Source organism: Hippopotamus amphibius, chromosome 3 (assembly GCF_030028045.1).
Source record: "Hippopotamus amphibius kiboko isolate mHipAmp2 chromosome 3, mHipAmp2.hap2, whole genome shotgun sequence".
Lineage (NCBI taxonomy): Eukaryota > Metazoa > Chordata > Mammalia > Artiodactyla > Hippopotamidae > Hippopotamus > Hippopotamus amphibius.
The window spans coordinates 155,437,826-155,450,368 of NC_080188.1; the positions used below are offsets into that span (position 1 = coordinate 155,437,826).

The 12,543-nt window shown below is 42.7% G+C and overlaps 1 protein-coding gene across 2 annotated transcripts; it reads left to right on the forward strand.

Moving 5' to 3' along the window:
* The first annotated feature begins 2,291 nt into the window (after window positions 1-2,291).
* On the forward strand, window positions 2,292-12,140 carry DYRK3 (dual specificity tyrosine phosphorylation regulated kinase 3). Of its 2 annotated transcripts, XM_057729754.1 has the most exons (3): window positions 2,292-2,522; window positions 4,339-4,450; window positions 10,322-12,140. In XM_057729754.1, exons 1-3 carry the CDS (start codon window positions 2,446-2,448, stop codon window positions 11,894-11,896), a joined length of 1,764 nt encoding a protein of 587 aa, XP_057585737.1. In that variant the 5' UTR covers window positions 2,292-2,445; the 3' UTR covers window positions 11,897-12,140. The 2 variants fall into 2 exon arrangements, with proteins under 2 accessions (XP_057585737.1, XP_057585738.1); XM_057729755.1 differs by lacking the exon at window positions 4,339-4,450.
* The last annotated feature ends 403 nt before the right edge of the window (window positions 12,141-12,543 follow it).

Consider the following 12,543-nt stretch of genomic DNA (forward strand, 5'->3'; position numbering starts at 1 on the left):
TTGTAAAGACTCCCAGTTCTCTTTCAAGGGCAAAGATTAGCCTGAAGTGCTCAACTACCAGATCAACTGGAACCTAAGGGATAATGATGTTGACCTTTTATGAACTTCATGACTTCAATCAACTAAAGCTTGAACTCTGTCAACTACCCTAGCCCTCTCATGAATATGCTTAAAAATTCCCCAATTTTGCAGTTCTGGGAGACACTCCTTTGGGAAAGACCCCGTGTTCTCTTTACTTGCGGCAAGTAATAAATCCTTCCTCTGTCCCTCTTTGACTTGGTTGCGTATTTTGGCTCAACACCCACCAAGAGGTGAACCCAGTTTTTTGGTAAAGGGAAATGAAGAAAGGGCATAAATGATGTAGAAACTGCTCAGGAGCTGGAGAGCTCAGGGTAGCAGTTCAGCCGGGGTGTGGAGGCTCCCACTAGGTCCTTTATTGGGCTTTAATCCAGCCACACTGTTATAAAACAGAGCCTCTTTGAAGAAATTACTTGGGTCACTAAGGTCAGAGACTCATGAAGTTCCAGCACCCTCATGGAATCCTCCCTCCCATGACCTTGGGATCAATAAGCTAAAGATAAAGGAGGCTATGCTTCCAACCTCAGGGGCAGGAAGGGGAGCAGGAATGCTTCAAGTTGGCTTGCACAGATACATCTTAAAACAGACTTGGAAAGAGCAATGATTCAGAATGAGGTAAGAAAACTTGTGCGGGCAAGTCCTACTCGAATGTTTAGGGCAGTAAAGTGGTCTGAGGTGTCCACATAAGTATTAAGAACAATGATTATTTAATAGAATTTTGCAATCTTAGAGCTGGAAAGGACCTCAGCAACAATCTAGTCCAACCTTTTGTTGCCATGGAAGTCTTCCTCCAAACAAAAGCTTCCATAGGAGTCCAAATACAAACCCATGTGAAAGCAGGATTGATCTGGTTGGGGAAAGGTGGGGCACAGGCTGGGCAAGGTTTAAAAAAAAAAAAGCTTACTCATCAGATTAGAAAAAAAAATTAAATCATCATGGAAGAAAACCTTTGAATTTATACTTATATCCCAGAGAGGCTAAAGAAACATTGATCACAAAGAGTAAAGTTCCCCAAACAGACACATTGTTAGTTTATAAAGTGAAGAGCCTTTGGATTTTAAGGGCATTTTTACTTAAGGCATGAGAACAGGGAATATGACTTTTAGTCACACGGAAATGAGCCTTGGATGGAAATTTTCAGATATATGGACTATGCTCTGCAGGCTTGGGGTAATGAGGCCGCAAGCCCCACCAGGTGGCGCCCGTGTTCGGCATTTCCAGAACGTCTAGTTCTCTCGTCAAGGGTCAGACGGCCTGCCTCGTGCTTTGTAGGTTTAGAAAATCTGATTGGATGTTACGCTCAAGAAAACAACACTTGTGTTCTTCTGTTTTAACCTCCTTCCCTTTCACTTTCGTTCCAACTATCCAAATCCAATTAACCTTGGTGTTGCCTTAACTTTCGGGAGGGGAAGGGGAAAAAAAACCCACCCTTTTCAAGGAAGAAGACAGGAAGAGCCTTCTTTCCAGGGAGCCTGGTGCAGCAGGAGGAAGGATGGGGATTTGGAGGCATTTAGTTCAGACTTCGCCAACCACAGGATCTCCTCTGGCCTCAGTTTCTTCATCCTTAAAATGGCTCTGAGACCTACCATCTCTGGCATCCCCTTGCGGGGGAGTCAGACAAACCTCAGCGGGTATGGTTACCGAGGTTAAATAAAAATGTTCGTAGCGCCGGTATTGTCACAAAATGGGTTTATTATTATTGCTTTTCTTTGTTAACTCATTACCCTCCGGAGGGACGCCCCTCAGTGGAGAAGTCTGAGAAATCACCCATTTTTTTTTCATTCATTTTTTCACTCATATTCCAGGCAGGTTTTAGAACACCAGGCTGCAACGTGCTAAGGGACAGCTGACCGTGAGGGGCCGGCCGCCACTTCTGAAGCAGAAATCGAGGGTTAACTGCTATTTCACAAACCCTCCGTTAGGGTCTCTCTCCAACCCCAGTCGCGGCCCCCAGGCTTCAGCCGGCGGCCGGAAAACCTCGGCCGCCCAGGCGGCGCGGTCGGAGCCACACACCCTCCCGCCTCCCGCCTGTCCGAGCCAGCGAGCTCTTCGGAGAAGCGCGCCGCGCTGTGTGGAGAGACCTCGGCCCCGCCCCTGTGCGTCACCGCGTAGTTGCGCAGAGGCGTTTCCCAGGGCGTGCCGCGGTTGCTAGGCGACCACACCACTCCCCCTCCCACCCCTGCTGCTCCTCTTGCTGGTCCCAGCCCCGGCCAGTCCCGAGCGAACGCGCGCCGAGCTGCAGCGTCTGGACGAGAGTTGCCCGGGGAAGCGTCGCGGCCCGGGAGGGAGCCGCCCCAGCGCAGGTGGACGCTGCCCGCCTGACCCTCTAACCTCCGCCCCTCCCCCTGGGGGGTCCCGAGCTGACGGATGGGAGGCACGGCTCGCGGGCCCGGACGGAAGGATGCGGGGCTGCCGGGAGCCGGACTCCCGCCCCAGCAGCGGAGGTAACGGCGCCGCGGGGTAACGGGCTGGGGCTCCCGAGTGAGCTGCTGCTGCTGGCAGGCGAGGTCGGCGGGGCGGGGATGGACTGGGCTGGAGGTTAAGCGAGCCCCCAGCAGGAGGGACGAGGGAAGGGGCTGCTCATCGGCTCCCCTCCCCCAGTCCAGCGGAGGAGAGGGCTAGAGCGGAGTTAGGGAAAGAATTCCCACCCCGGGGATTCTCTCTGAAGCCCTACATCGGGGGTATATGGTAAGGAACTCTGAGAAACTGGGATATTTTTTGTGAGGCTTTTTAGCAAACTGGGGGAGACAGAGTAATACCTTTTCAAAGAAGCCCTGTTGCTCAGAGCACATAACCAAGAGCTTTGCTGTGAGGGGTGCAGGTGAGGGGCTCTGCGGACTAGGGCTTTCTGTGGATCCTATTTTGAGAGATTCTCCACCTTGCATTGTATTTTACACCTTAATGGAGTGACGGGACCACCTCCCCACTTCATTTGCATGACTTCCTTTGGGTAATTTCCTTTGGCTATTTATAGGAAATCTTGTATGTCTTCAGACTGCCTTTTTCTCTGTAAATGTGGACGTCCGTCCCATTTTGTTTGTTTTATTCTTGCTGTTGGCAAAGAATCAGTCACCTCGAGAATTTTTGGGTTTTGTCAATGAAGCAGTTCCTGTTAAAGACATAATTCTATCAGAATGTAAGCATGTTCTTTAAAAAAGAGAACATTCCAAAAATATTTGTAGTGGGTTTTTTGTTTGGTTGGTTTTTGTTTTTCGGGTTTTTTTTCCTTTGTATTCCTATAACACATTGATTAGGAAAGCTAGAACTAATTTTACAAAACAGTTTTTACAAGCCACTAAAATATTCCAGCATGGTTTTAAAGATTAAAAAAAAATTCTTCCCTTGCAGCTGGGTCATTTTCATTGTATTCATGGTATATCATGTAAAACTGATACAATGAAATGCTGATGTGTCTTACTGGGAAATGCATGTTCTTGGTGGCAGATGAAATACATTATTCAGGGCCATCTTGTGGATTAACTAAATCCTCTCCGTCCGTCTTTTGTGTTCCCTTGCAGTGGTGGAGGCACAGAGTTAAAGAACAAAAGTGATCATTTGACATTTAGCTTACACCATCCACCAGAAAATTAAGTGGGTAAAGAAGTGAAATTCAGTACATTTTGTAATTTAGAGAATCCCTATAGTATTTGCTGTAGAATTCAGTTTTTTTTCTACAAGTTAGATAGGCAAATAAATAAATAAACAAATAAATAAAAGACAGCCCTAAGAAGGCCTTTTATTTCTTGCCTGTAAGACCCAAAAGTGTGTAGACTGGAACTACTCTTCCCTTTACAACATGTGGAAAACGGCTCAGAGAGGAGGGTAATGTAGCCAGTGGTAGAGCTGAGATTAGAATCCAAGCCTCCGACTTCGAAAATACAGTTCTCTGTCTTGTTTGTTCTGTTTAGCTTTTAGGCTTCAGATTTAAACTGGACTTCGTTTCCATGTAGGAAGTTAAATGAAAGTCTTTTGATAGTCCCTATCGTTAATAGCATTCAGAAAGTAAGATTTATTTTAACTGTTTCAAAATATAAACCTAGAAATGCTGTCGTCTTTAAAAACAAAAAAAAGGAAAGTTGGGTTTCCTCTTCTCCTCTGCCAAATACCCCTGTAGTTTGTATTCATTGCCAAAATGCTGTGTGGACATTTGTTTGTAGTAATTATTATTTGTAGCAGAAGCAGTTAAGACACAGGGTGTTTTGGAACCAAATTTATATACTTCAGTTACTGACAGATTTTATCTGTAATCCTTTCAACTAGATTGGGTGATGGTGTCTATGATACCTTCATGATGATAGATGAAACCAAATGCCCACCCTGTTCAAATGTACTCTGCAATCCTTCTGAACCACCTCTGCCCAGAAGACTGAATGTAAGTAAATGAAGTAATTCTTTGAGCTCTAATGGGCCTGGAAAGGAGGAAGTGCTACTTTAAGTGGTTAGGGTACAGTTACATCTCACTGGTAACCCAGGCTCTTTTTTGTTTCCTTTTGGTTTCTCTTGACTTTGAAATAACAATTTCTGTGGTCCAGGTTTAGCTTTTCAGAATAATTTTAGAGTCCACCTATTCCTTTCGATCACTGGGGTAAATAGGAAAAAAAAAACTACCATGCTACTTTTATCTACATAATGGTTATTTTTTTATAGAATGATGTATACAGTATATTATGATGGCTCATTCTAGCAAAAACAAGGAACAGAAAATACCTCAGAACTTACAGATCTGCAGATTTTTTTTCCTGCAAGGTAGAAATGCAGTCCTGGCTTATTAGTATGCTTAAGAGGACCATTTTATAGATCATAAATAAAACTTGAACAATACAGTTTGGTTTCGATGCATTTAGTCATTTTGGAGCTTGCAGACATTTAGCTTTTGACACCCTTTTACTTAAGATAGTAAAAAAATTAATTCCCATTCCCTCGGCATGCATAGAGTGGTGGGGAGAGCAGGGTTTGGACGAGTTCCATGACAGGGAGAAGCTATCCTATGACTTTAAAATTTGCTGCATATATCATCTAATGAATAAATTGAATAATTGAGTAGACTAATGTATCAATAATTCTCCTTCATATTTGTGTTTAAACCTCAAGTTATTTCTATGTAGAAAACTGCTTGCATCTTTAGTCCTTCCCAACTGTTTGTCAGCTTTTACCTTTAAAAGTCAACCTTTTCACTGCTTTCAAGACTAATAATATTACACAATACAGGCTAAATATATTTGGAAGCCTGGTCACCCTATTTTTAATCTCCTTTCTCAAGTACAGTAAGTTTCCATTCTCTGCAAGCTTATTTTTTTAATATGTAAAAACCTCTAAGAGCTCCAGAACCACATATGTACTCCTTGTGTTGACTACCAGATTTCTTGGTTACTTGCTGACAATAAGCATGTCTCTATGGGAAGCTTTTGCAATCGGTCGTCATGTGACTTAAAGTCCATTTTAACTTCAGTTCAGAGTTGGCCAGTGCTAATCACCATACAGTTGGGCAATTAAATGGTGTGTTTCAGGATCAAAATGCATTTTTTTACTGTATGGCATTCAGAGTAACACGATTTGGAAGACACAAGATTTTAGATTCTAACCCAATGGTGTCTTTGCAAACTTTGCTGAAAAAGCTGTTTTTGACCTCTTGGTGACACTTGTAGTTCATTACGCCATGATTCCATCGCGAGACCCTGTTGCTCATTTCGCAGAGCCCTTTAGCTTCATTGTTTATCCAGGATGCCCTTACATTATCATTGTAAACGATAAATCATCTGCTCATAGGCTTTTATCATAGCTTTATGTTGCAGAGATTTAGGGTCAAGAGCGAGGGCGGGGGTGGTGTCTTATATCTGGATGAGAAGGATATTCCTTTTCTGAATTTCTCAACAAGATCTTTAAGACTAACACAGTTGAAGATTCTATTTGAAATGTCAAGAGCGCTTCAGATGAACAATGTATGTGAAGCATTCTTAAATAAAACCTGATTAATCTGGCATTATCTGTCTCTCTGGGTATAATTACATAGTTAAGATATTTGAAGTCGATCGTAGACATTGTTCAGTTATTACGATTATAACCCTAGACTAGAAATATATAGTGTTTTATAAGTACTTTAACATGTGTGAAAATTGTCAATTCTCCTAGAACAATGGAAGGGAGATTTTATTTATAGCACAGCAGACTTGATACATAATTGATTCAGCCCAGTATTTGAGTTATTTACAGGAAAGGAAAGAAAGCTAAGGAGAGAACCCCTCCCTGGGTGGAAAAATTCCTTCCTGGAATTCTTCAGATTCATTGGGGATTCAAAGCTTGACAGTCCATAGGGGACGAGACCTGAACTGTCGTGTTCTGTTCTGGGAGCCACACTTGCACAGAGACATAAAGTGCAGCCTGTGTTGAGAACATGATAGGATATGTCAATAGTAAGGTCGCCTGACATAAGCTGTGTGAGGTGGAGGATGTGATGGGGATGGTGAGCCTATAGAAAAACAGTGGGGGCAGCACAGCCCCTTTTAGGTAGCTAAAGGGCTTTAACAGGGCAATTTGGACACTCCTATGTAGGTCCATAGGGCAAAATAAGACCTAGTTTGCAGAGAGGGAGATTTAGGCTCACTTTAAGGAAAAACCGTGAGTCAGGAAATCCAAATGACATCCTTAATCTTATTGTAATAGTACTCTGGACATTAAATTTCTGTTTTATATCTGTTCTTCTTAATGTTCTGTACCTGAGACCCTCTGTTTATCACAAGCAGAAATGAAGACCTCCAGAGCTAGCACAGCCTTACACGTAGGCAGAGTAGGTGAAATACCCAGGGGTGGACCCTGGACCACAAACACCTTTCCTATCAGCTTGTTGTTGATGACTGCAGGTCCTGGAGAGTCATTCCCTTGGCTTAAGGCATTGATCTTCTGCTAAAGCTCAAATATCTCTGGAGAGGTAACCCATTAAATTGTGTGGCAAGCAGGTTTTACGTGGGGGAGAAAGTGGGTGAGGTGTTTCCACGCATCCTAAGGGAAGGCTGATCGTGGGAGCCTTCATGGAGCAGAATGCATATTTAATGCCAGACGTCTGGTGGAGGGAGAGTCTGGAGCTACAAGAGGAAGGCACTGAGAGAAAGGATAAGCTACAAGGGGAAAAGGGAGGGTGTATCGGAGTTTAAACCTTAATATATTGAGAATTTTGCCTAATTGTTACCTGTATTTTTAACGTTTTATAGTTTGTGAGGGTCTTTCACATATATATTATTAATTGTATAATTTGATTCACACAACATCCTGCAAGGAGGTATTATTATCTGCATTTTATAGATAAAGAAATTGAGGCTGGACTTCCTAGGTGGCTCAGTGATTAAGAATCTGCCTGCCAATGCAGGAGACATGGGTTCGAGCCCTGCTCTGGGAAGATTCCACAGGCCACGGAACAACTAAGCCTGTGCACCACAACTATTGAGCCCGTGCGCCGCAACTATTGAAGCCCACGTGCCTGGAGCCCGTGCTCCACAGCAAGAGAAGTCATTACAATGAGGAGCCCGTGCACCACAATGAAGAGTAGCCCCTGCTCACAGCAACTAGAGAAAACCCGTGTGCAGCAATGAAGACCCGACACAGCCAATAAATAAATTAAATTAATTAATTAAAAAAAAAGTAATCGAGGCTAAGAACCTGGGCTAAAGGTTAAGCCTGTCCCTGGGACCTACAGTTTTAGAGCAGTGTAGCCAGGACCCCAACCTAGGCCTTCTGACTTCACATTTCTTCATAATGTGTCCCCAAGACTTTAGCAGTAAATATTTAGCTGCATTTAGATTAGGTAGTACAGATTTTATGGAAAACTGGTTGAGATGCATGCAAATGTTCAGTTTTGTTCTGTAAATCTACCTAAAACCAAATAATTTTAATTTCCTAGTTCAGCCAAAGATATCTCCTAATAGATTGTAGTGCCTTGAGATCACCTGGTTTTTGGCATTTTTGTAATAGTGAAGTTAGTGTTCATGGGAATGTTAGATGGATGAATGAGACCTTCTTCCCTTTTTTCATCCCTAAAAACAGGAATAGTTATTTGACTTAATTGCTGATAAGAAAAATGTTGCATTTACATTTTAGCAAGGTATGTAGGTTCTGTCTGCAGGCCTATTTTATTTTCTTGACAAGTGATAGTTCTCTACTTTGGTATCTGAGATCTCTCCTGGTCCATATTTTGCCTCTTTATTTAGAAACCCAATGCCAGAGTTGTACTGGTTGGTTTGCTTATGTGTAAGATGGTGCAGTGCCTCGTTTTTATAACTATAGTACTCTATAAATGTTTAAATTGATTAAATGACCTAAAAGAAGCAGGCAGGAACTAATGCCCTGCTTTTATAACTAAATTAGGGGATATTTAAAGTACACCAACACTTAATCTTTTTTTCATCCCTTTTTTGTTGTTTATATTTTCATCTTTTATATTTTTATTTATATAGGTGATAGGTCAGGTGTTGTTTGCTTAGGTTATATTAAAATTCTATTTTTTAAATATTTGGCCACTTTAGATCATTACCTTATAATTTGTATCATATTGTAAGAGATCATAAATGTAGCTCAGAGCTCTGGAATTGTCTACCCCTGATCCTAGAGGCTCTCAGTCATACAGATCAGGGGTACAGTTCTTTGGGGTCCACTCAGAAAAATAGTTGTTCTTTGAAGTATCCCAGAATTTTTTTTTTTAATTTATTTACTTATTGGCTGAGTTGGGTCTTTGTTGCTGCATGCTGGCTTTCTCTAGTTGTGGTGAGAAGGAGCTACTCTTTGTTACGGTGCATGGGCTTCTCTTTGTGGTGGCTTCTCTTGTTGCAGAGCATGGGCTCTAGGCGCCTGGCCTTTAGTAGTTGCAGCACGTGGGCTCAATGGTTGTGGCTCATTGGCTCTAGAGCACAGGCTCAGTAGTTGTGGTGCACGGGCCTAGTTGCTCTGTGGCATGCCGGATCCTCCCGGACCAGGGCGTGAACTGGTGTCCCCTGCATTGGCAGGCAGACTCCCAACTACTGCGCCACCAGGGAAGTCCAAGCATTTTTTTTTAAGCAACAAATTTAGCATTTTTTTATTCTTTCCTTCTAGCACATTCTTATATTTTTCTTAGTATTTTTTTTTTAATGTTTGGCTTTTTCGCTGTCTTTTCATCCTAGTTTCAAAGAATCTTCTTTCATTTCAGAGGTATTTAATAAGTAGAGTTTTCTTCTGTGGGTTATTGTTTCTTGCAGGAAAAGGTGATGCCAAATCAAATAAAAAGAGTTGTAGGTGTTTGTCACATAGGCTTTTGCTGAGGAAGAGTAGTGTATGTGTCTATGAGCAAGGGAGAAAGAGAGAGAGAGGGTAGATGCTTTGTCTTTAGGAGAGTTTTACAAGAAGCACCCCGGGGGCCTTAGATTCTCACTGTTATTTATCAGATAGATAAAGAATTGGCCTCACTGATCTCAAGAGTTCTCTCTGGATTAGAATTTTTGTAATTCAAGGAACTGAGATAGAAAGATGCAGTAATTTATTTGGGGACCCGGGAGTAGATGTTGAGGTCTTGGTTGATTCCAGGCCAAGCTCAGCATTCAACCCTACTGAAGAGTAGTACAGTCACTAGAAGAACCTGGTGCCAAGTTATGTTAATGTTCTGGACTAAGAGGCCGAAGACCTGGGATGACACCCTTAACAGTACTTTATCATTTACAGAAAGAACACTTTCATATGCGTTATTTTGCTCCTGGTACATGCCCTTAAGATTTGGGATGGTACTTGAAACAATTAGTAAACAATATAGGACAGTAAATATATAATTAAGTGCCAGATTATGTGGTAGACTCGAAAAGCTGCAGTTAAGATGTAAGTGGAGCCGTAATTAGTATGGACTTGGAGTAGTTCTAAATGGAAGAGGGAGGACTAGAATTGGGCTTTGAAAGAGTGTAGGATTTGAGTGGATGGGGTGAAAAGATTCTCAGTAGGAAGACATACCTGTTAGACGGAATCTAGCATGTTATGGGTACGGTAAGATGACCGTCTTGTCTTGAACAAAGTGAGGCATATCTAGGGGGATTGGAATGGCCATAACAGTCAGGGAGTCGAAGGATTAACGTAACACAAGTTTCCAGAGACTCCTGCTTTTCTTATCTCACTTTGGGTCTTTTAAGTACACAACAGGACATGTTTTGTTGTTGTGTTCAGTCAGGGGGAGAATTCTTTCATTCTTCCACTGTTTTTAGTGACTTTAACATAGATTCATTTCTCTTTGCCATAGATCACCACTGAGCATTTAACAAGAGATCCTACTCAGCGCTTCCTGAATGGAGGTGAGATGAAGGTAGAACAGCTATTTCAAGAATTTGGCAACAGAAAATCTGATACTTTTCAGTCAGATGGCATCAGCGACTCTGAAAAATGCTCTCCTACTGTTTCTCAGGATAAAAGTTCAGATAGTTTGAATACAGTAAAACCCAGCAGTTCATCCAAAGCATCCAAAGTGGTGCCTCTGACTCCAGAACAAGCACTGAAGCAATATAAACACCACCTCACAGCTTATGAGAAGCTGGAAATCGTCAATTACCCAGAAATTTACTTTGTGGGTCCAAATGCCAAAAAAAGACATGGTGTTGTTGGTGGTCCCAATAACGGGGGGTATGATGATGCGGATGGGGCCTATATTCATGTACCTCGAGACCATCTAGCGTATCGATATGAAGTGCTAAAAATTATCGGCAAGGGCAGTTTTGGGCAGGTAGCCCGGGTCTATGATCACAAACTGCGACAGTACGTAGCCCTGAAGATGGTGCGCAATGAAAAGCGCTTCCATCGCCAAGCAGCCGAGGAGATCCGGATTTTGGAGCATCTTAAAAAGCAGGATAAAACGGGTAGCATGAATGTTATCCACATGCTGGAAAGTTTCACATTCCGGAATCATGTCTGCATGGCTTTCGAATTGCTGAGCATAGACCTTTACGAGCTCATTAAAAAAAACAAGTTCCAGGGTTTTAGCATCCAGTTAGTTCGCAAGTTTGCTCAATCCATCTTGCAATCCTTGGATGCTCTCCACAAAAACAAGATCATTCACTGTGACCTGAAGCCAGAAAACATTCTCCTGAAACACCATGGGCGCAGTGCGACTAAAGTCATTGACTTTGGGTCCAGCTGTTTTGAGTACCAGAAGCTTTACACATATATCCAGTCTCGGTTCTACAGAGCTCCAGAGATCATCTTAGGAAGCCGCTACAGCACGCCCATCGACATATGGAGTTTTGGCTGCATCCTTGCAGAACTTTTAACAGGACAGCCTCTCTTCCCTGGAGAGGATGAAGGAGACCAGCTGGCCTGTATGATGGAGCTTCTAGGCATGCCACCACCAAAACTTCTGGAGCAATCCAAACGTGCCAAGTACTTTATTAACTCCAAGGGCCTACCTCGCTACTGTTCTGTGACTACTCAGGCAGATGGGAGGATTGTGCTTGTGGGAGGTCGTTCGCGAAGGGGTAAGAAGCGAGGTCCCCCAGGCAGCAAAGACTGGGCGACAGCACTGAAAGGGTGTGATGATTACTTATTTATAGAGTTTCTGAAAAGGTGTCTCCACTGGGACCCCTCTGCCCGCCTGACCCCAGCTCAAGCATTAAGACACCCTTGGATTAGCAAGTCTGTGCCCAGACCTCTCACCATTGAAAAGGTGTCAGGCAAAAGGGTAGTAAATCCTGCAAATGCTTTCCAGGGACTGGGTTCCAAGCTGCCTCCAGTTGTAGGAATAGCCAATAAGCTTAAAGCTAACTTAATGTCAGATACCAATGGTGGTATACCTCTGTGCAGCGTATTGCCAAAACTGATTAGCTAGTGGACAGTTGATGTGCTCAGAGATGTGAATGTATGTATTTTTAATTATCTTGCAAACCTGAAAATGGAAGGAAAAAAAAAAAACCACAAGCCCATTGGTGGATATGTTTTTGTTGACTAGATTTCTTTTTTTAACAAGGCAAAGCATTTTTATATGACTGTCAAAGAACTCTTCAAGGGCTAATTACCTAACCAGCTTGTATTGGCCGTCCTGGAGTATATATTAAAAGACTTTTTATAGGTCAGTGCATCTTTTGTTATTATTGTCAGGTGTGCATCAACCTGTGTATTATTCTATTGGTTTAAATCCCTTTCTCTCAAGGTAGAAGCATATCAGAAAGTATATCCTGCACATTCACTTCTAGTTTCCCTCAGCATCTGTTCCAGAGGGTTAATTTGGGACATAGCTGTAGTTATAGGTGAGAGCCAAAGCTAGATCTCTCACCCCAGCAGGCTGTCCTGTGGGTTCATGCTAGGTGAAAAGGCTCACAGCAGAATACGGGGTGGGGGAAACTCCGGGAAGCTGTGGGTCCCCTGGAGAACTGGAGTCACTGCTTCTAAGTGGTTCATTTCTCCTCCCTTCAATTCTGAGATGCATGGTGTTTTTATTTTATGTTGTTATTATTTTTGTTTATTATTCTTTTGCCT